This window comes from Lepidochelys kempii, chromosome 5, assembly GCF_965140285.1.
Source record: "Lepidochelys kempii isolate rLepKem1 chromosome 5, rLepKem1.hap1, whole genome shotgun sequence".
Classification (NCBI taxonomy): domain Eukaryota; kingdom Metazoa; phylum Chordata; order Testudines; family Cheloniidae; genus Lepidochelys; species Lepidochelys kempii.
Genome location: NC_136384.1, coordinates 48,150,458 through 48,174,601, shown reverse-complemented (window position 1 = coordinate 48,174,601; position 24,144 = coordinate 48,150,458). Strand labels below are relative to the sequence as shown.

The 24,144-nt window shown below is 42.3% G+C and overlaps 1 protein-coding gene across 4 annotated transcripts in view; it reads right to left on the bottom strand.

Annotated features, from left to right (window-relative positions):
- The window catches only part of CERT1 (ceramide transporter 1), a 168,794-nt gene that overhangs the window by 60,214 nt on the left and 84,436 nt on the right, over nucleotides 1–24,144 (bottom strand). For all 4 annotated transcript variants that reach the window (XM_073344213.2, XM_073344212.2, XM_073344216.2 and 1 more), the window contains exons 4-5: nucleotides 6,152–6,259; nucleotides 1,774–1,912 (exon numbers count right to left, since the gene is read on the bottom strand). In XM_073344213.2, the coding sequence (XP_073200314.1) occupies nucleotides 1,774–1,912; nucleotides 6,152–6,259 (247 nt within the window). The remainder of the gene's footprint in view (nucleotides 1–1,773; nucleotides 1,913–6,151; nucleotides 6,260–24,144) is intronic.

Sequence of the window (24,144 nt, the reverse complement as noted above, 5' to 3'; positions counted from 1 at the left end):
TACTAAATAAGCAACAAGGTACTAGAATTGTTCCAAGGTCCAGCATAGACTCAGACTAAGGTCAGAAGGGACCATTATGATCATTTAGTCTGACCTCCTGTACAATGCAGGCCACAGAATCTCACCCACCAAATCCTGTAACAAACCCCTGACCTATGTGTGAGCTACTGAAGTCCTCAAATCACGGTTTAAAGACTTCAAGGCGCAGAGAATCCTCCAGGAAGTGATCCATGCCCCACGCTGCAGAGGAAGGCGAAAAACCCCCAGGGCTTTTGCCAATCTGCCCTGGAGGAAAATTCCTTCCCGACCCCAAATATGGCGATCAGCTAATTGATCAGTGATCAATATGCTAAATCCTGAGCATGTGGGCAAGACTCACCAGCCAGACAGATCTTGCTGGAGTCCCCATCAGCAGAAAGTCTGCTAAATGGAGGGTTACACACGTACACACTGTCCACAACCTTGCCCCACTTTGCTAGGGACTAAAGACAGTCAGCACCGCCATAAAACTAGAGGGCGTTTCAGAAGAGGGCACTCCTAGCACAATCAAGGATGTACTGAAACCCCAATTAAGCAGGGCACTTAAGCATGTGCTTAAGTGCATGTGCTAAAATGCTTTGCTTATTTGGGATATCAGAGCATCCTTAATTGTGCTCGGCGTGCCCTCTGGGTGTGTTTTGCTGAACTGGAGCCTGAGTCAATAGATCTCAGAAGTCTCTACCATGGGAGCAACTTTGACCATGCCCTCTCCTCATCGGACAGAACCTCACCATTGCTTTACTACTGAATTTTGACCAAGAATTTTAACCACACAAACATTATCACATTTTATTTAATACGGCAAACAGTTTGTCTTCTGACAAAAAGCTAATATTAAAGCATGAAACTCAAAATATATACTGGAATTTCAATATTGCTGATTTTACAAATGTTATCACTTTTCAGCAGAATTTCTGCCACCAGAAGGCTCATATTTCAAATTTAAACTAAAATTACACAAACACACTTTCTGGAAATTTAATGAGAAAGGCCTCCATGCATCTGATGAAGTGGGTTCTAGCCCATGAAAGCTTATGCCCAAATAAATTTGTCAGTCTCTATGGTGCCACAAGGACCCCTCGTTGTTTTTGCTGATACAGACTAACATGGCTACCACTCTGAAACCTGCTACCATACTTTGTGAACCTTCCGAATGCTGAAGTGAGAAGGTAGTTTTCTTTTGAGTGATTTGTTAACTTCTTGGCCTTTATGGGTTTAAGACAAATTGCCTTAGTTTAACCAACCAACCAAGAATGGCAGCTCAGATTTGAGAAATAATCCATTATTCCAAGTATCATTTCAATTTGTCACAACAAAGGTGAAGGATGCAATATCAAATATAAACGTGACTGCCATCTTTTGTGGGTTTAAGCTAATCTTTTTAAAATGAACTACCAACAGTTCAACGCTACAGGCTCAGATGATATCTTAACACTTCAGTGATGTTGAAAGCTACCAGTTCAAGATATGTTTAAAAGCTGTGGGGTTATGGGCAGCGAGGTCAAAATCCACCCTTTAAAAAAAAGACATTGTTAACAATGCTCTCATCATATAATTTGGTCTGGCTGACTACACACTATGGTGAACAATACATTAAAATACCTAGATAGTGTTTGATCCTGTCTGCACTGTTTTAATTGTTATGGATGCCACTATTTTGAAACTGGATTCCACAACATGGTAGCTTTCTGTAGTGAGGACAATACAGTAAGTAATTTTATTTAGTTTATTTACCTTTATCCCTCTGAAGTTCATCCTTGGAGACTGCATCTGCACAGGCATCAAAATATTTCTGTAAAGTATCAACCTGTCTACAGAGGATATCTCTGAAGGTTTCCATTTCAGCAAGCTTCTCACGCAAGCTATGACCTTTCTGGAAATATGGAAGAAAAGCCTCAAGTAACACTACAGTTGATAATGGAAAAATATAGTAATAAATATACAAAATAAAAATAGTGTAAGAGTTGTATTTCAAGCACTCACTGCTACCTACAAACACTTCCAATAACATTCCATAAATGTTAAAAGTAATTACTGCATTTTATAGCACCATGTTATTGTGTCATAGGTGTTAGACCTAATGCACTTACAGTAAAACCTCAGTTATGAATGGACCAGTCAACTACACATCTCATTTGGAATCAGAAGTATGCAATCAGGCAGCAGCAGAAACGGAAAGAAAGAGCAAATATGGTACAGTACTGTTAAATGTAAACTATTAAAAAAATAAAGGGAAAACGGCATTTTTCATCTGCATAGTAAAGTTTCCAAGCTGTAGTAAGTCAATGGTTAGTTGTAAACTTTTGAAAGAAGAAACAATGTTTTGTTCAGAGCTACGACTATTTCAGAGTTATGAACAACCTCCATTCCCGGTAGTATATTTTCTAATATTTTTGTTCACTCTACCTTGCGGAGTCCCAAATTGAGAGACTATTGCCTCCTATACCTTGGGTAAAACAGGTTCTTACTTTCAAATGCTGGACATTTTTATAGCTCTGAGATACAGAAATTCAGAAATGAACAGTACTATAAGATATTACATTGTTTCAAGAGAATTAAAATGTTAGTTGAATTATAATACGTGAGGCGTTCCACAATAAAGGCTATGATGTGCATGAAATATACACACTAGGCCAGTTTTCAGAGTAGCAGCCGTGTTCGTCTGTATTCGCAAAAAGAAAAGGAGTACTTGTGGCACCTTAGAGACTAAAATTTATTTTAGCATAAGCTTTCGTGAGTGGGAAAGTTGGAAATATTCCTTGAGTTGGAGGCGTCGAAAATAGGATTCTAGGTCATCACTCCTGCTGGTAATAGCTCACCTTACCTGATCACTCTCCTTACAGTGTGTATGGTAACACCCATTGTTTCATGTTCTCTGTGTATATAAATCTCCCCACTGTATTTTCCACTGAATGCATCCGATGAAGTGAGCTGTAGCTCACAAAAGCTTATGCTCAAATAAATTGGTTAGTCGCTAAGGTGCCACAAGTACTCCTTTTCTTTACACTCGGCCAGTGGTTCTCAATCAGGGGTCTAGGACCCCCTGTGGGACCACGAGCCGGTTTTAGGAGGTCTGCCAAGCATGGCCAGAGTTACACTTGCTAGGGCCCAGGGCAGAAAGCTGAAGCCCTGCCGTGCAGGACTGCAGCCCATGGCCCTGAACCTCAACACCCGGGACTAAAGCCGAAGCCTGAGCAACTTAGGTTCCCGGTGCCTCCTGTGGCATGGGGCCCCAGGCAATTGCCCTGCTTCCTAACCCTGGCTTTTATATGGAGAAAAACAGTTGTTGTGGCACAGGTGGGCCGTGGAGTTTTTATAGCACGGGGGGGGGGGAGGGGGGACCTCAAAAAGACAAAGATTGAGAACCTTTGCACTAGGCAGTTAAGGTTTCCTCGCTCCCACTCCAGTGCACTTTCCTCTAAGTTATAGGGCATCTTGTGGGAAAATCTCTGGAAACAATGTAGATGCCCTTCAGTGATAACGTCACTGCTAAATATGATTGGTTACTCCTGGCATGCTTTAATAATGTTTAAACAGGTAAACTGTTATACCAGCAAACTTTCCATGTATAAAATGGATATTGGAGTAATTGGTACATGTGAAGCAGTCTGGAGTATTTCTGATTTCTCACAGAAGGGTTCCAAAAAAGGAGAGATAAGTTTCAACGAGTGGTTATTTTTGAATTCTTATTTTCTCTGTATTAACCATTTTTCATCAAGCCATCATGAACTCCTCAAATGATCTTCGAAGTTTATATCTGTGTTCTGTTTACTGCTATTTAGAAGATTTTAACAAAATAAGTGTTTAAGCCGTCTGTTAAACTGAAATCTCAGCTGCTATCAGCTCAACCGTAACCTAATTAAATACTTGATCAAAAACACTGCTAGTTTCAGCATAAGAGTTCTTCACTCTATACTAGGGCTTTCAAACAATTAAAAAACATTAATCACAATAAATCGCAGTTTTAATCACATTGTTAAACAGTAAGAAAATGCCATTTATTTAAATATTTGTGGATGTTTTCTACATTTTCAAATATATTGATTTCAATTACAACACAGAATACAAAGTGTACAGTGCTCACTTTGCAAGTATTTATAATAAAAATAGTATACTGTAAAAAAACAAAAGATAGTATTTTTCAGTTCATCTCAATTCAAGTACTGTAGTGCAATCTCTATCGTGAAAGTGCAACTTACAAATGTAGAATTCGTTTGTTTACATAACTACACTCAACAATGTAATACTTTAGAGCCCACAAGTCCACTCAGTCCTACTTCTTGTTCAGCCACTTGCTAAGACAAACAAGTTTGTTTGCATTTACAGGCGATAATGGTACCCACTTCTTATTTACAATGTCACCTGAAAGTGAGAACACTTGTTTGCATGGTACTGTTGTAGCCAGCATTGCCAAGTGTTTATGTGCCAGGTATGCTAAACATTCATATGTCTCATCATGCTTCGACCACCATTCCAGAGGACATGCTTCCACGCTGATGATGCTAGTTACAAAAAAAAAAAAATGTTTTAATTAAATTTGTTACTGAATTCCTTGGGGGAGAATTGTATGTCTCCTGCTCCAAGCTTCTACCCGCATTCTGCCATATATTTAGTGTTATGGCAGTCTCTGATAACAACCCAGCATGTGTTGTTCAATTTAAGAACACTTGCATTGCAGATTTGACAAAATGCGAAGGCACCAATATGAGATTTCTAAAGGTAGCTATAGCACGTGACCCAAAACGTTTAAGAATCTGAAGTGCATTCCAAAATCTGAGAGGGACGAGGTGTGGAGCATGCTGTCAGAAGTCTTAAAAGAGCAACACTCCAATGCAGAAACTACAGAAACTGAACCCCCAAAAAGAAAATCAACCTTCTGTTGGTGGCATCTGACTCAGACGATGAAAATGAATGTGCATCAGTCTGCACTGCTTTGGATCATTATCGAGCAGAACCCGTCAACAGCATAGAAACATGCCCTCTGGAATGGTGGTTGAAGCATTCAAGGGCATACAAGCATTTAACATACTTGGCACGTAAAGACCTTGCAATGCCAGCTACAACAGTGCCATGCGAATGCCTGTTTTCACTTTCAAGTGGCATTGTAAACAAGAAGCAGGCAGCATTATCGCCTGTAAATGCAAACTTGTTTGTCTTAGCAAGTGGCTGAACAAGAAGTAGGACTGAGTGGACTTGTGGGCTCTAAAATTTTACATTGTTTTACTGTTGAGTGCAGTTACGTAAAAAAATTAATTCTACGTTTGTAAATTGTACTTTCACAATAAAGAGATTGCACTACAGTACTTGTATGAGGTGAACTGAAAAATATTTGTTTATTTTTAGTGCAAATATTTGTAATAAAAAATATAAACTGAGCACTGTTCACTTTGTGCTGCAAAATCAAAATATTTGAAAAATGTAGAAAAACATCCAAAAAATAAATTATAAATTTCAGTTGGCAATCTATTATTGTTTAACAGCGTGATTAAAATGGCAATTAATCACCATTTGTTTAATCGAGTTAATTTGTTTTGAGTTAATCACTCGAGTTAACTGCAATTAATTGACAGCCCCACTCTATACTCTACACAGATTAATTTCTATCCCTTTTCTTTCTGTGATGCTCTTCCCAAGTGTTGTTTCCTCATCAAAAACTACTGCCCAGCAAGGCTAAAATGGTGAACATTTATGATAGTAAGATGCCTCTTTTGTTCATTTCTTTCCAGTTTATTTCAGCCAAATTTGTTCCTATCAAGGGAACTGCAGTCCTCTTCAATTAGAGTCCTGCTGTTCAGTGTCCTTCCAGAAGAGACAAGTGAAGTGTTCCCACAGATTTAACTGCTTCCTATTGGAGAAACATACCTTTTAAAAACTGACAATAGAGCATGGAGACACGTGGACACTTACTGTATCACCCCTCTATTATCAAATATTGAACTAAACAACACTTACCTTCAAAATGATAAGTAATCAAAGTATCTTTACTGATATTTCATTTTATATTGCTACAGATGAACAGATTAGAATCATGGGTCTCTTTACATGTACATTCTTTTTCAGAAGTGTCTCCCCTTTGTTCACGAATCATATTTATAAAATGTCACTCACTAACCTTGAATGATGAGGTGGATGTAGCAGAATATCCACTTGCTCCAGACACCAGAGACACCATGGAGCCATGGCGCCGTAAACTTGACTCCGATCCATAGCCAGATTCAGTCTAAAAAACAAATGTAATAAGCCTTTTAATAATGAAGAAACCATGAAGGAAAATCAACATTTCCTCTAAAACGGGCCAAATAGTTACTAAGCCCATGCTACTTCCTGGTAAGTGACAAACTATTTTTACAATCAAAGCATTGCATAAAGCATGCAACTAGGAAAAGGAAGGAATTTTTTGACTTTCTAGTTTGACACCACTGTTTACCCAAGATCATGATTAAGGAAAATTTACAGCTCATTCATGTTACATTATTCCCCAAAAGTGCACAGTATTTCTGGGTATATAAAATATTTGTAAAAATTTGGAGGGGCTGCACAAATTCAGCAAGAGCAATATATGAAATACAACACTGCTTTTCAACATCCAAACTGGGGTAAACCAAATATAATTTTGTCGTCGGGGAAAAAAGATTCACCATTTTTTGGACATTTAAATCCTAACACAACCAATTTACATAAATATTCCACAAGGAAACTACAGTAATCTATGATTATTTGCAGGCACTAACACATAGCTTCATACTGTGAAGAGGAAAGCAGCCTCAGAGTCCACCCTTCCAACAGTTTGAATACTGCCACTTCATTCTTATGAAGGTATTATTTATCCCTGTAATTCTGGAGGAGTCAGTGGAAAAAAAGTAAAAGGTTTGTCTGCAGATTTTTGTTAGTGCCCAAAAATCTCACTCAGGTACAAGACCCCATATTCTGCTAGGTGCTGTACACTACCCACACACCTGGGAAGATACAACTTCTGCACTGAAGAATTACTTTCTTATTTAAGAGATGAGATACATGATAGACAGGAAACAAAAGAAAGAGAGGAAAAGGGTAATAGTAACAAGTTCACATGATTACATATTCGTTACCCTTTAACTTGACTTGGTGGATCTGAATTTAAAGTGATTTGTCTTGACCTATCATTAGTTCACTGATTTCTCATAGGCGTAACTGCAGAAGCAGGTTTTGAAAAGGGAACTGAAGATAGATAATAGTGGCTGTAAGTACTAATTCAAGGGCAACATTCCATGAATAAGGAGTGGCATGACAGTAAACAGTGAGAAGCAGACAAATAGGTGGTCAAAGACAATGTCTAATGTGACAAGAGAACCTCGAAACAAGTAGATAGAGACAGCATTGAGAAGGGCCTTGGAGATGAAGGCAAGAAGCTTGAATCCCAGGTGATGGAAAATGAACAGACTCTAGAAATGTTGGTGGAAATCTTTGCCATCTTGAAGTTTTCTTATAACCATATACCACTGTATGTTATGAAATCAGAGAAGAAAAATGTTATTTCAGTTGAGAGATTCCCCCACCCACCCCCTTGCCCCCATCTCATAGACTTTAAAGTCAGAAGGGACCATTGTGATCATCTAGTCTGACCTCCTGCACATTGCAGGCCACAGAACTTCACCCACCCACTCCTGTAATAGACCCTTAATCTCTGGTTGAGTTACTGAAGTCCTCAAATCATGGTTTAAAGACATTAAGTTACAGAGAATTCACCATTTAAACAAGTTTAAACCTGGCAATGACCTATGACCTGTGCTGCAGAGGATGGTGAAAAAACCTCAGGGTCTCTGCCAATCTGACCCAGGGGAAAATTCCTTCCCGACTCCAAATATGGAGATCAGTTAGACCCTGAGCATGTCAGCAAGACCCACCAGCCAGACCCCTAGGAAAGAATTCTCTGTAGTAACTCAGTGCTCTCCCCATCTAGTGGCCTGTCTCCAGCCATTGGATATTTTAGCTACTGCCATTCCCCTATGGGCAACATGCCATTGTAGACAGACCCATCATACCAACCCCTCCATACATTTATCAATCTCAGTCTTGAAGCCAGTTAGGTTCCCCTCCCCCACACTGCTTCCCTCTGAAGGCTGTTCCAGAACTTCCCTCCTCTGATGGTTAGAAAATCTCATCTAATTTCAAGCCTAAACTTGGACAATTTATATTCATTTGTTCTTGTTCCCTCATTGGTGCTTAACTTAAACTCCTCTCTCTCCCTGGTATTTTTCCCTCTGATGTATTTTAGAAAGCATTAATATCTCCCCTCAGCCTTCTTTTGGTTAGGCTAAACAAGCCAAGCTCTTTGAGTCTCCTCTCATAAGGCAGATTTTTCCATTCTTTGGATCATTCTAGTAGCCCTTCTCTGCACCTATTCCAATTTGAATTCATCTTTCTTAAACATGGGAGACCAGAATTGCATACAGTATTCCAGATGCGGTCTCACCAGTACCTTGTATAATGGCACTAATACTTCCCTGTGTCTACTGGAAATACCTCCCCTGATGCATTAGGATTGCATTAGCCTTTTTTCACAACTGCATCACACTGAGGGCTCAGTCATTTTGTGATCAACCAACAAACAGGTCTGTGTCCTCCTTTGTCACTTCCAACTGATAAGTCCCCAGATTATAGCAAAATTCTTCTTGTTACCAGGATTCTTGCACTGATGCACACACATTTTGTTTCTGCTTGGCTTCATCCAGATTTCTCACCTGATTAGGTACGGTCATTTTACTCCCAATATCGCCTTTCTGACGGTCACGGTCAGTGGCATTAGCAGTATCTTTCCTTTTGTTGTCCATTTCTCTACTTTGTTGTTCCTTTCTCAATTGCTGTATCCTTTTACTTGATTTTCCTTCCACTCAATTTTAGAATCAGGTGTGAAAATTACACTAGCATCTCCCAACATCCTCCCCAAAATTCCTAGTTCAAAGCTCTTTTAATCAGTTGTACCAGCTTCCATCCCAGAAGCCTATTATCTTCACTACTCAGGTGCAACTCACATGAACAGACCTCTGTCCATGAATGCCTCCTAGTGGTCAGACATCCTATTATAGCACCATTGTCTGAGCCATCTGTTGAGCATCATAATCTTGTCTTGCCTTCATTCTCCTCCTCTAGAATCCCACTGAACATCACCTGGGCCTCCATTTCTTTAAGCATCATCCCCAGCCTGGCACAGTGTTCGTTGATGTCTCCCAGTAAGAATCTAACAGTATAATTTGTTCCCACATGAAGGACAAACAGTGTATTATTTCCCACTCCCATTAGGATCTGTGATAGTCTCAGGTTCACATCCCATATCTCTGCTCACAGAAGACAACAAACCCTTCTGTTCTCTGGATCAACTCTGGTGAAGAAACTTGTCTGTTCTTAGTAGGGAATCCACACTTATGTAGACCTGCCTCTTCATGATATGGGTGCAATTCTCTGGGCTTTCCCTTTCTGTTCTGTCTGGCTGCAGTCATCTTGTCTTCTATTCTCCCTTGCAATCTGTGAGTCACCCTCTATCCTCCTGGGCTCCAAACTCTGACTATCTCCATTGTCTCTTTCCCCCTTCTTGTGGGACTCGCCTCTCTTCTCTTCTTCCTTGCTCTCCCATCTTGGAGCAAGGCAGAGGAAAAGCCACATGCCTCCACAGGCCACTTTCTTCATCCAGAAGTCTACCCTCACAGTACCGCTGTCCAGCATGCATCTGCAAGTCTAGAATTTTTTCTTCAGCCGCCTCTTTCCTTTCCTCCATCACTTGCTCAAATCCCCTTCTAAAACTTAACCATTGTTTCTTGCTGCATCTCCAAACATCGGATCTTCTCTTCCATCAGATCTATCAGGCGGCACTTCGTACAAATGAAGCACCTTTCAGGTACCCTCTCCAGAATAATATACCTCCTGCTATTTCCACATCCAGTCATCTTCATTACCTATTTTATTCTTTGCGTCTCTGTAGCTGTCATAGCCGTCCCTTCTAAACACACACATGCACACCCTCCCTCAAACACGCCTCACAACTCCCCCCTCTACGGTGGCTTCTGCACTAGTGTTGCTCCTGCGCTGCTGGCTGGTTATCTTTATAAGCCTGCGGCCTAAGGAAGTCCCAGCCCATAATCAAGGTTCAGATGCGATCAAAAGCTCCTTCCGTCAAAACACACTGCCCCCTACCAGACTGCTTGCTGGTTTGATTTCAGTTTACAACCAAACAAACAAAAGAACTCACTCACTGCCCCTAAGGAACAAGGGTTGTCCCCCTTCTCTTCCAATAGATCTCCACTCAAGCTCCCTTGTTGGCCAGCTCCGTTGCTGCTGCTTCACATAGGGTAGGAGCATCTTCATTCAATTTTGCTTTTAAAATTTCACCTTAAATGCTGTAAACCTAAACAACATAGCATTGTTCTGTTGCAGACCAGCTTCAATGTCCAGGAAAATATAAATTATATATAAAGTAAATTAATTATATTATATTTATCATATCTAGAATTAGACAATTACTAACAAAAAGTGTTTTTAAAATATTATATTAGGGTCATTTTGAAAATGGTGGCCCATTTTGTTTCCTTTTATCTTACAGTAAATTCTGTAAGGCTCTGATTTCAAAACTGAGCTATCTTTAAATGCTACTAGTAAACAAGGTGCCAAAAACATCCATCCACTTTGAACTACTGAAATTTAGTTAAAAAAAGGGGACAGTTGGTTTCAAATTTTGTTTTAGAATCCAAGGACACACAGACAAAATATGGCTATGCAAAAATTGGATCCAAATTGTCTACAGATGAATAAAGCATAACAAGTGTAAGGAGAGTTTCAGCTTAGCTTCCAAACTTCCGTGGTTTTGAAGATCCAGCCAAGGTTACTAAATATTTGAGTATTGTTTTGTTGCTTAATCTAATATATATTTAAAGATGGTAACATTACTGAATAATAAACACAATTCAATTAAAGTCATTTAATAAGTCTTAATTTGCTTTGATCAAAAGCAAAACATTCCTGACTTTCCCTTATACTTTTCTGTCCAAGTTACCATTATGTTTTAGAGCCAATTTAATTAAATTTGCAGAATAAAAGCTCAAGATGAAAGAAAACTCCTTTATCCACAAACAAAAATATTTTAATTTAGAAGGAAATGCAAAAAGATACCTTTACAGCAGTACACTGTCAAATCAATTAGTTCTGCTTGTACTGTACTGGACAGCTCCATTACAACAGTTTTCCAGACTTCAAAATGGTATACAAGCAAGTGACCTAGTAACTCATAATTCTAATGAAAAGCTGCTACATAAAAAGCAAGTATCTAATTTTATCTATATTTACAACCAATAAGGAGGAAGCTCAGCAGACTAAGCTGCACACAACTAAAAATATGAATCACAGAAGTGTGTACATTTACAGATGGTGTTGACATAATTATTTTGCATTAGAATTATGTTTTAGTAACTATTGTAGGGAAAAAATAAAATTAGGTAAGGAAACTTGGCTAAAAGGAGAAAGGCAAAAACCAAGTATTGCTTTTTAACTGGTGTACACACAATTGTGCAGCAAGTTCCAGGTAGATGCAAGAAACTAGAATAGAACAAAAAATAATGAAAGCATGCATCATTCAAAGCCCCACCATTCCACTACTGCAACATCTAAACAAGCACAGATCACTGCTGCACTTGTCCTGCCAACCAGATCATTATCAGCTATTCACTGAAGAAAATACTCAATTATATCGAGGTGAAAAATATCAGTACAAGCCAGATAATTCTTAATTTCCCAGGATGAAAACTGAACAAGCAGGCACAGTCCGCATGATGGACAAGTTAACAGTCACTGCTCAAAAATGAACAAATTGCCCATGGAAGTTGTATCATCGATCAATATGCAGCATTAATACACTAATGTCTAATTACAATGCTGAACATCCAGATGCAATTTTATTCGAGTTCCACACACATACAGTAGCCTCGCAGTTACACTCAAAACTGACATTGTTAGTATACTGCAACACCATCTCCAGTTTTCTAGATCTCTTCATGGAATCCATTATCCCTTTCAGAAGTCTTTTTCATAACGATAGATGTGAAAGGCAACAAGCACATCATCAATAACTTCATGTGATTCTTCTTTGCTTGTCTAGGACTGGTGACAGCAGCAAAACAGATCAGGAAAGCAACTTTCAGTAATACAACAGTAAATGTATTCAGACAATCACATTGCAGACCTCCATCACAGCACATAATGATTTGTCAGTTAAGTATTTCCTAAAGTGGGTCAATAATACTCCAGAATAAAGCATGCACTTATGGGTAACACTTCTACTTAAATAAAGCATGTTATTTCTTTCCTGGGTTTCCTCAATTGCTTTTGACGGTGCCTTGGCAGACTTGTTTTACCATATCAGTTGTCTCAATACAGATGCTTGTCCACCAAAGGAGATATTTTTCTACGAGCAATAGGCAACTCCTCACTTCCAAATATAGCCCTAGGAGTTTGGCAAAACTGAAACTGAGGAGGATACTGTGATCCTAGCCATCTTCTCTAGAATGTTTTTATGTAAAATGCTACTATTGTTGACTTCAGACTAAAAACTGAAGTATTAAAATATGATCAAGAAAAAACAGCAAAAAGGCAAAAAAGAGAAAAGAAAACCTGGGATGAAGGGAGATGGGGAAAAGAGCGAAGAAAAAAAAGCAACGAAAATGGTAAAAATGGGGAAGAGCAAACAAAAAAAATTAATAAAAGGGAAATAGATGGAAGGAAGCTAGGAAAGACTGTTGGTTGGGGGTGAGTAGGAAGAGATGTGTGTGAATTCCTGTGGTCCAGTGCTTTTTCTGAAACACTGAAGATGATGCCAGGTATACTTGGAAGCAAAGGGGAGAGAAAAGGTCAAATCTTATTTTAAATACAGGAGATCCATACATCTGGTGCCAGATGTAAGAGTTAAGGGAAGAGTGTGCCAAGAGACAGAGAAACAACTGAGCAATTTGGAAAAGCACAAGGGCGAGGGGGGGGGGCAGGAAAGAAAGAAAAAGGACAGAAAACAATCAGGTGAAAAATAAGGAATGGGAATATCCATTGTTACTGGGAGGAAGTTGTGAGGGACCTGGTAGCCTCAAAATGAGTGGACCGTGTGCACAGAGGAAAGACTAGATTGATAGAATGGGACAATGAATAAAGGGATGGGATAGCGGATACGTTTAATGGAGACCGAGAGAAGAATAGTGCATGCAAGGACATCAACAGACAGTGACAAGTTACAGAACCAGTGGGGGTTGTTTTTTATTTTAAGAACACTATTTTAAATTATTTGGAACCATCAAGTTATGCAATAGCTAACCGATGTAAATGTTTTTACCATTAACTTTAAGCTCCCTCCCAATCTTTATTACATTTACTTGCCGTGCACTGAATACACAATTAGTTGCCTCACAGACTTTTCTCTGATGCTCTCATCACAATATCCAAGTGTTTAAAAAAGTTAATGAATCTTCACACCACCAATGTGAGGTAGGAAGATGTCCCTGTTTTCCAGATGGGAGAACTGAGACACAGAGAGATTAAGGTCATAATTATCAACATATCTAGTAATTTTGGGTTTCTAACTTGATACACCTAGGGTATAGTTTTCCAGAATACCTAGCATTTTTTACCACTTTAAATGTTCAAAGCACAACTCCAACTTCTGTTACCATTGTGCATGCTCAGGAATTCTGCAAATCCAGCCCCACGTCTTTCATGCTAGGCACCCAGAAAGTGAGGAACATGATTAGTAGCCAAACCGTGAACATTTTGGTTTAAGTGACTTGCACCACACAAGAACTCTGTGGCAGAGCCAGGGATAGAAACCAATTCTCTTGGGTAGCCTTCAACTGCCTTAACTATAAGACCATTCTCTTCCCGCAGTTTATTATCTCAGTAACTACACACTTTCTAATTTTTGCAACAAATGAGGCAAGAATCCATCAGACATCATTCACTACACAAATCTGATGCTATGCAGTGAATTAGAGAGACCCTGAAAAAAGAGATCTATGTGATCATGTAACTGCTCAGGGTTTAGCTGATCGCCATATTTGGGGTTGGGAAGAAATTTTCCTCCAGGGCAGATTGGAAGAGGCCCTGGAGGTTTTTTGCCTCCCTCTGTAGCATGGGGCACAGGTCATTTGCTGGAGGATTCTCTGCTCCTTGAAGTCTTTAAACTACGATTTGAGGACTTCAATAGCACAGATATAGGTGTGAGGTTTTGGTTTTTTTTGTAGGAGTGGTGGGTGAAATTCTGTGGCCTGCGTTGTGCAGGAGGTCAGACTAGATGATCATAATGGTCCCTTCTGACCTAAATATCTATGAATCTATGAAGACTGTATCATAAAGCATATGCACAACATTGCATGGGTTTAAAATCACGCATTTCCTAACTTCTTAACTCAGCAATCTTGGAGTCCTTTTAAATGTAGTCTATATAATTTCCTGTTTTTCAAAAAGCAAACTGAAAAAACATTTTCCCCCCTGTAACTTGTATTGACCCTCTTAAGTCATCAGCAGGCTTAGAAGCTTCAGGTGCACAGCTCAGACTCCCAATTTGAGCTAATGGAGTAATTGACAGCAGTGTTTGGTAGGTTTCAAAGTAGCAGCCGTGTTAGTCTGTATCCTCAAAAAGAACAGGAGTACTTGTGGCACCTTAGAGACTGTTTGGTAGTCATCCATTTTTAAATCAGCAGGTCTAGATAGCTTACACCTAAGAGTTGGTGAGGAGAGCTCTGGCCCACTGATGTTCATTTTTAATAAATCTGTGAAGAGTGGGGCAATTCCAGAAGACTGGATGAATGCTAATGTTGGGTCAGTATTCAAAAAGGGCCAGCAGGATGACTTGGTTACCTACAGGCCAGTTAGCCAGACATCAATGCTGGGGAAAATAATGGAAAAGCGAATAAGCGATTCAAGTGAAATGAATTAAAGACCATAATATAAATAATGGCAGTGAACATTATTTTACAGAAAATAGGGTGTGTCAAATTTTGAGAAGATTACAAGTTTATCTGATAAAGTAACTGCACAGATGTAATCTAGAAGTTAGTAAAGTATCCGACTTAGTGACGCATGCCATTCTGATAAAAAATTATTGTACAGTACTATTAATAAAGCACACATTACTGGATCAAGAACTAGCTAACTGACAGATTTCAAAAACCAATCCTCAATGGGAAATCAAATGGTGGTGTTCCTAGTGGGGTCCCATTGGGATTGGTACTAGGCCTAATACTATTCAAAATTTTTATCAATAATATGAAAGTAAATAAATCACTGTTGATAAAACTGGTGGATGATAAAGATTGGCAGAGCGGTAATAAAGAAGACAGGGAAATCTTATAGAGCAGAGGTTCTCAAAATTTTCTTATTGCATACCCCGTTACAGATCTACCAGCTGCCTGAGTACCTCTACCCTTCTCATCACTGATACTTTGAGTGTTTTTAACACTACCTGTCTTTAGTCTTCCATCCATGATCGAGTTGGTGGGCAACTGAACCCACGCTTTACAGTGATGGGAGGTGAGGGCTCTGTACATCAATGTTTCAGTGTATCAATATTCTCATTGGTACATCTTTAAGTAAATTAACTACTGTACTTTATATAACAAATTCCCACAAAGTTTTAAAGCTTCGTCTGATTAGCCTATTATGAAAATGCAACAAACAAACAAACAACCCCCCAATTACATAATTTCTCCCACATACCCACCAGAGATGTGTCACATACCACAGTTTGGGAACCTCTGATGTAGAGCAATCTAGATTACTTGGTAAACTAGTCCCATTCAAACAAAATGTGTTTGAATACAATTACAATGTGTTTTACATACATCTAGGAAGAAGGAATGCAGGCCATATCTACAGAATGGGGGACTATATCCTGGAAAACAGTGATTCTGAAAAACTTCTAGGGATTACAGTGATAAGCAACTGAACACGAGCTTCCAGTGCTTACTTTTCTACTAGTGTTCTCAGAAATGGTTAATTTTTTTTGCTGAAACTTTCAAAAAAAATTCAGTTTGAGGTACGATGATGGGGGTGTTCACCCCGAAGGGGTTAATGGAGGCCAGATAGGCCAATTAACCTATTTGCCTACAAAATGGGAGAATTAAGGCTGAGAGAAAAGCCCTAATCAGGGGAAGCTCACTTGTGTGGGAAAAGGCAGCACTTCTATAAAGCCAGGACCAGGTCATGAAGAGTTGCAAGGTTGCAAGGGGGAGAGAAGGAGAGAGAGAGAGAGAGGGTGTGCAGCAGCAGGGAGCCTCAGACCTGGAAAGAGCTGAATCCCGAGAGCAACCAGGTTTAGTGGCAACTAGACCCTGTGACAGGCAGACACCTGGCATGGAAAATTTCAGTCCAAACTGTTATAGTTTGGCCAAGCTATAAGCAACTGAACTCACACTTCTAATGAAAAGTGTTAGGTAACCTTGACTACAGGTATAACTACCAGCATCACCTATAAGAATACATATTTAAATTGAATTTAGAGAGTGTCCACACAGGGCTCTGCACTGGTTCAACTAGGTCAGTTTAGATCTCTACTTTTCCCTTACCTTCAACCTCAAACAGGTTGAAGGCAAGGGATGTTCAGATTTAGTTCTTATTAAAACTGAGGAAACCCTCTGATCATTATTTGTGCTTGCAACAATTTAGAGAGAGTATCCAGACACACTGGCATAAGTGTATTGGGGCATCCACATATAGTGCACCTTAGAGGCACTGCTGAACCAATCCTTTTAGAATATGTAAATAGCTAGACTGTCCTTCAAGCCTCCAGCTGTGCCTCCTCTCACCTCTTCCAACTTTCTACAGGGTGATTTTATAAATACAAATATCTGGTATAATGAAATCTGAAAAAACCAACAACGGTTACCTACCTTTAGTAACTACTGTTCTTCGAGATGTGTTGCTCATGCGCCTTCCATTCTAGTGTGCACGTGCCCACATGCACCACTGTTGGAGTTTTTTGCCTTAGTGGTATCCATAAGGCCATCTGTGGCGCCCTCTGGAGTGCTGCGCTCATGCGCCGGTATATGACGTGTCACCGGCCCTATGCCCTCAGTTCATTCTTACTGGCAACTCTGACAGAGGGGTACGAGGGCAGGGAATGGAATGGACATGAGCAACTGTCAAATATAAAGGGAAGGATAAACATCTTTAAAATCCCTCCTGGCCAGAAGAAAAACCCTTTCACCTGTAAAGGATTAAGAAGCTAGGATAACCTCGCAGGCACCTGAACAAAATGACCAATGAGGACACAAGATACTTTCAAAGCTGGAGAGAGGGAGAAATAAAGGTTCTCTCTGTCTGGGTGATGCTTTTGCCAGGAACAGAAAAGGAATGGAGTCTTAGAACTTAGTTAAGTAATCTAGCTAGATGTGTTAGATTTGGTTTTGTTTAAATGGCTGATAAAATAGATATTCCTGTTTCTGTGTTTTTTTGTAACTTAAGGTTTTGCCTAGAGGGACTCTCTATGTTTTGAATCGGATTACTCTATAAGGTATTTACTATCCTGATTTTACAGAGGTGATTCTTTTACTTTTTTTCTTCAATTAAAATTCTTCTTTTAAGAACCTGATTGCTTTTTCATTGTTCTTAAGATCCAAGGGTTTGGGTCTGTGGTCACTTATGCAAATTGGTGAGGATTTTTATCAGGCCTTCCCCAGGAAAGGGGGCGTAGGGTTTGGGGAGGATTTTGGGGGGGAAAGATATTTCCAAGTGGGCTCTTTCCCTGTTATATATTTATTAGACGCTTGGTGGTGGCAGCAATAAAGTCCAAGGGCAAAAGGTAAAATAGTTTGTACCTTGGGGAAGTTTTAACCTAAGCTGATAAAAATAAGCTTAGGGGGTTTTCATGCAGGTCCCCAAATCTGTACCCTAGAGATCAGAGTGGGGAAGGAACATTGACAGCAACACATCTCAAAGAACAATTATGAAAGGTAGGTAACAGTTTTTCTTCGAGTGCTTGCTCATGTCGATTCCATTCTAGGTGACTCACGATACTGCTCTATTGAAACCAGCATTGTCCTGCGCTTGCTGGGTGATCGCATAACGGGACGCAAACATATGGATGGACAACCAGGTACTGGCGCTGCAGATATCCTGAATCGGCATGTGGGCCAGGAAGGCAGCCGACAAGGCTTGCGCCCTGGTTGAATGGGAGGTTACGATGGTGGCATTTTCACCTGTTCATAGCAAAACCCGATACAGGTAGTGATTCACGACAAAATTCTCTGAGCAGACACAGGAAGGGCCTTCATTCTATCTGCTACTGTGATTGAAGAGCTGCGTCGACTTATAGCTTGGACCTTTCGATATAAAAGACTATCGCTCTCCTGATGTCCAGAGAGAGTAGTCTGCGTTCCTCATCTGACTTATGAGGCTCTGGGAAAAAAACCCACAAGTAAACGACCTGGTTAGTATGAAACTGCAAAACTACCTTGAAGCAGGAATGCTGGGTGCGGCCGCAGCTGAACTGTGTCCTTACAGAACACTGTGTAGGGAGGCTCCGAGAAGAGTGCTCTAATCTCAGAGACCCTATGGGCTGAAGTTATTGCCAACTTCCATGACAGCAGAAGGAGGAAACAAACAGCCAATGGCTCGAAGGGAGGACCCGTGAGCCTTGACAGTGCAAGATTCAGGTCCCAAGGAGGGACAGAGTCACGGACTTGAGAATAGAGCCACTCCAGACCTTTTAGAAACCAGACTGTCACGTCATGAGAAAAGACTGACCTGCCTTGGAACGGAGGGTGGAAGGTTAAAATAGCGGCCAAGAGAACCTTGATGGTTGAAAGAGACAAGCCCTGGAGCTTGAGATGCAGACGATAGTCCAGGATCAACTTTAGCGAGGCCTGTTCGGGACGAAGATCTTGGTCCGAAGCCCAACACGTGAACTGTTTTCATTTGGCCAGGTAGGTCACTCCAGTGGAGGGCTTCCTGCTGCCCAACAAGATCTGTTAAACACAGGCCAAGCACTCCTGTTCCTCCGCATTCAAGCATGCAACAGCCAAGCTGTCAGGTGCAGAGCAGCCAGATTCAGGTGCAGTAGCCAGCTGTGTTTCTGGGAAGGCAGGCCCAGCCAGAGCGGCAGCTGTAGCAGAGCAGCTACTGAGAGGTCCAGCAGTGTGCCGAACCAATGTTGGCGATGCCAACCCGGAGATATCAGGATTACCCTCGCCTTGTCCTGCTTGATCTTCGTGAGGACTCTGTGGATTAATAGTGCTGGTGGGAAGGTGTACAGTAGAGACCACGGGAGCAAGAAGGCATCGGACAGCGAGCCTCTGTCGATCCTGCGAATTAAGCAGAATATGTGGCACTTCCTATTCTGTCTGGACAAGAATAAGTCCACCTGGGGAGTCCCCCACCCCTGGAGCCGACCACCTCTGGAGGGAGTGACCACTTGTGGTGAGACGAGACGGTCCTACTGAGGTGATCTGCTAACATGTTCCTGGCCCCCGAAAGGTACACCGCCACAAGATGAACGGCATGCTGCACACAAAAGACTCACAACCAGAGAGCTTCTCCTTGCTTGTTGATATAAAACATAGCAGCGGTATTGTCCATCAGGACCTGGACCACCTGGCCCTCAGGTGAGGCAGGAAAGCTAAGTGTAGCACTCAGAGCTCTCTGACATTTACAGAGAGATCAATCATCTTGTGACCAACGACCTTGTGTGCCGAGATTGCGGAAGTGAGCTCCGCAACCAAGGTCTTAGGCACTGGAGACCAGAGTTACAGATGGGGCCATGATCGGACCTCCCTCCAACACAGAGCTGGGATCCAACCACCATTCTAATCACTGTGTTCCAGCACCCTGACTACGCAGTCCAGATCATGCCTGGCGCCATACACTTTGTAAACACTCTCGGGGCAGACGAGAGGCTGAAAAGTAGTGCCGTGACATGGAAATGGCACTGGCTCACCGCAAAATGCAGGAACTGCCTCTGCCCCTAGAAAATGGAAATATGAAAGTATGCATCCTTCAAATTGAAAGCAGTGTACCTGTCTCCTGGATCCAAAGAGGGGATAATGGAGACTAGAGAGACCATGCAAACCTTCATCTTACTGAGATATTTTTTGAAGTGGCACAGATCCCAAAAGCAAAAGGGAGCTTCAGACCCATTCTGGATTAGGAAATAATTGGGAGTAGAACCCTTTCTCCTTCATGTCTCAAGGGACCTCCTTTACTGCTCCCACCTGCAGGAGGGCTTCCACCTCCTGAATGAGCAGTTGCTCATGAGAAGGGTCCCTAAAGGGGGGGAGGGAGGAAGGGGCAGTGGAGAACTGCAGAGTATAGCCCATGGACACATTGCTGAGCACCCAACTGTCCAATATTGTCTGAAAACATGCTGACAAAACGGACGGGGCACAATTGGTTGAGGAATAAGGTAGGAGTCAGATCCTAGAGTCCGACTGGAGCACCGTCCTTGTGCGCACCATCAAACGCCTGTCTTGAACCCTCTTGATGTCTTGCAGGGCTGGACTGGGCAGGCAAATGGGAGGAAGAGGGGCAATGGTATTTTTAAACCCCCTTGTGTCTCCCTTTTCTTCTGAAGGTACTTTGCCCAGGAGGCCCCCAGGACCTGGGTGACCTGGCTGGAACCGCTTGAGGCCAAGAGAGCATAGCGTGGCCCGAGAGCCTTTCAGCCCATGCAGCCTCCCATCTGTCTGCTCCGAGAAGAGTGCATTCCCTTTGAATAGAAGGTCCTTGATGAAGGAGTACATTTCTTGGGACAGACCAGAGGACCGCAACCACAAACTGCGCCTCATCACTATGGCCGAGGCAACCACTCTGGCCGCTGAGTCAGCAGTGTCCCAGGCCATCTGGAGGAAGCCCCTTGTGACTGTCTTGCCCTCTTTCAGAATGGCCACAAACTCCTGGCCAAGGTCCTGCATCAAGGAGTTCTTGAACCTATTGAGGGAGTCCCACAAATTAAAGTTATACCTCCCCAGCGAGGCCTGAGGGTTGGACACCCTGAACTGGAGACTGGCTGTTGAATAAATGTTTCGTCCAAAAAGGTCCCGTCTTCGTGTGTCCTTATTTTTAGGCATGGTGCTTGCCTGTCCCTTTCATTAGCCACTGAAACTACAAGCAAGCTGGGGCGGGGGGGGGAGGGCGAATGCAGAGGTATCCAAGCCCCTTGGCAGGGACATAATATTTCTTTTCTGCCCGCTTGGACATGGGTGGGATGGAAGAAAGGGTTTGCCCCAATGTCTTAGCAATCTGTAATACCCCTTCATGAACTGGCAGAGCAACCCATGTCGGGGCTGCCGCCATCAAAACATCAAACAGGGTGTCCGATGGCTCTGCCAGTTCCTCAGTCTTCAGATCTAGATTGGATGTCACCCTATTAAGTAGGGCTTAGTGTTCCATCAAGTCCTCAGGAGGGCTTGCATGCAAGGGCCCCTCTACTGCCTTGTCCGGTGACAAGGATGACAATGGCACCATAGCGGGAGGGCCTGGGGCACTTTCCTCCATCAGGGAGAGTTCACGGGGCGTTTGCACCTGTCCTTCCATACCTGTATCGGACTCGGTGTCATGTTCTAACCTCAGTGCCAGCAGTGCAGGGGGATGCTTCTCCGAGGCAGCCAGGGAGGGGTGGTCAGAGTTTGACACTGGCATCACAGGAGGCCCCATGGATTCCAACAGGGCCACTGAGTTGGCCAGTGGCCCTGCTGCCACGCTACCATTGTCAGTGCCACGCTGGACTCTGGAGCCCAAGGAGAACGCTGTTTCCACAGTGAGAGGCTGAACTCCCGCTCCGATCCAGACAAGTCATCCCTTGGGGAATGGGGTGTGTGTGTGTGGCATGGAGGCTTGCCTCTGTTGGCTGACCAGAGGAACGGAGGGCTGGTGCCGAGGCTCCCGTGACTGATGCCTCTCTGGGGAACAGTGCCAGGGCGATGGGGGCCGGCACACTGACGGCTGTCCAGGGGACGAAGACCTGCACTGGGACACAAAGAGGGCTGGTACCAGGGATGCGGAGACCAGTGCCTCAATGTAGACAATCCGCACCTTGTTGGTGGGGACCGCGAGCGCAGTGCTGGTGACCTGGGATGTGTGGCCAGGGATTGTGGCCTCAGAGTCAGGGATCGACCCCTCTGCTCCACTGCCCTCTGAGGTGGGCTGGCTTGCCCTTTGTTTGGGGAGCCTTAGCTAAATCAGATGTTGCATGTGGTGTAGGCGGTGCCGGAAGGGCCATAAGGTTCCTAACTGCCTGGAAGACTTTGGGCGTCGAAGGCACTAACAAGTACTGGGGTCCCCTACCACTCCCAGGAGTCAGAGTTGGATCCCTGGGCAGGCTGAAGGGTCCAGTCAAGGAGGTACCCCCATGGATCTCAGGGGTGGGCAGGCGGCCTGAACAGGGTCCTTTGCCAGACACCCTATACCCCTCTATACTTGGACACCAGCAGGCGGGGGGTGGGGGGGAGAGTAGGAAGGAGCGGTGCGGGGAGGAACTAGGTGCTGGCAGAGCACTCCGCACCAAATGCCTATGTACTATGCATTGACTCAGAGCAGGAAGGCTCAGACGCTGGGTGAAGTGTGTCTCTCGATGAAGAGAGCTTTAAGTGTTCTGTTCTTTTTGGATCCTCAGCTTAAAGTTCTTGCAGATTCTGTACTTCTTTCATGTACGACTCCCCCAAACACTTTAGGCAACTGCTGGGGGGGCCACTAATCAGCATAGGCTGACCGCATGAGGAACACAGATTGAAGCCTGCCCCGCAGCGGGACAAAGTCCCTGCTGGGACTCTAACTAAACAAAAACTTAACTAACTATCTGACACCTATGTACAAAAGAAACAGTCAAGAGGCTGTAAGAACCATTATCACACTTGCAAAGAAAGAGGAAGGCGCTTCGACCAATCATCACAGGCGGTAAGAAGGAACTGAGAGGGCATAGGGCCGGCGGTGCCTCATATACCGGTGCATTAGCGTGGCACTCCAGAGGGCGCCACAGCCAGCCCCTACGGATACCTCTGAGGCAAAATATTCTGACAACGGTGCACATGAGCAAACACACACCTAAAATGGAATCAACACGAGCAAGCACTCAAAGAACATGGGAATAGTGTAAAATAAATGGAATTTGGGATACAAAATGAATACCACAAGAGCCACTGCACTATCATCATGCATTAAGCAAACAGACTAGAATCATTTAATTTATTGAAGCAGCTGCAGAATTTCTAGTTTTCTGCATTAATGTTGTGAACAGCAGCACATGTCACAGATTTGAGGAGTTCAATTTGCCACTGAGTATATTAAGCCTTGCTTATGGTTAAGGACAGTAAATGGGAAAAGCTATTTCTGACTAACAAGAATATATTCTGCATATTGAACATAAATGTTAATATTTTAAAGCAACTGTTTTGACTGTGGTCTTAGGATCACTTGTGGACAGGGTCGGAAAGTGTTTTTTTGCTTGCAGTTGCTAAACCATATTAAAAACTAAACATCCATTAAATATTGGACACACGGCCAGAAAGGGTTAAGCAGCTTGCAGGCTAAATGACCGAGATTCAACCTTTAGAGAGTTAGAAAAGTATATAAATGGTAATTAGGGCCATTCCATGTTAGGTAGGCTAGAACTTTGCAATTCAAATCTGTATTGTTAAAGAATTAGGTGATACTAATCGTATGTGTTTATTTATATCTCGTTAGATGTTAGCCATTTAAACAGATCATTCCTGTCCATTACTATAGCTTTTGATTCAGAAATCAAAAGGAAATATTAACATTTAGAGGACACGTGAGTGAACTAATATCGTATATGTCTCTTTAAAGTTTGTGGTAAACAGAATATGAACTGCTTAATGGATAAATTACCCTATGTTAATCCATGCAGTTAATTACCGGTGATGTTTGGGAACCAGAAGATTACATCAAAGGTCTATTGTTCAGTCAAGGACCCTATGCTGCCCAGGAACTATATAAAAAAGTCTTGGGACCTGATCCTTTTTCTCTTGAATGTGCTTATGCTTTATCAGGGGAAGCAATGAGCTGCAAGATTGGGATCTCCAATTTAATTTGGAGTACCCTGGTATGGAACATAGAATTAATCCATAAATTCAGACCAAAGAACTCTTTGCAACT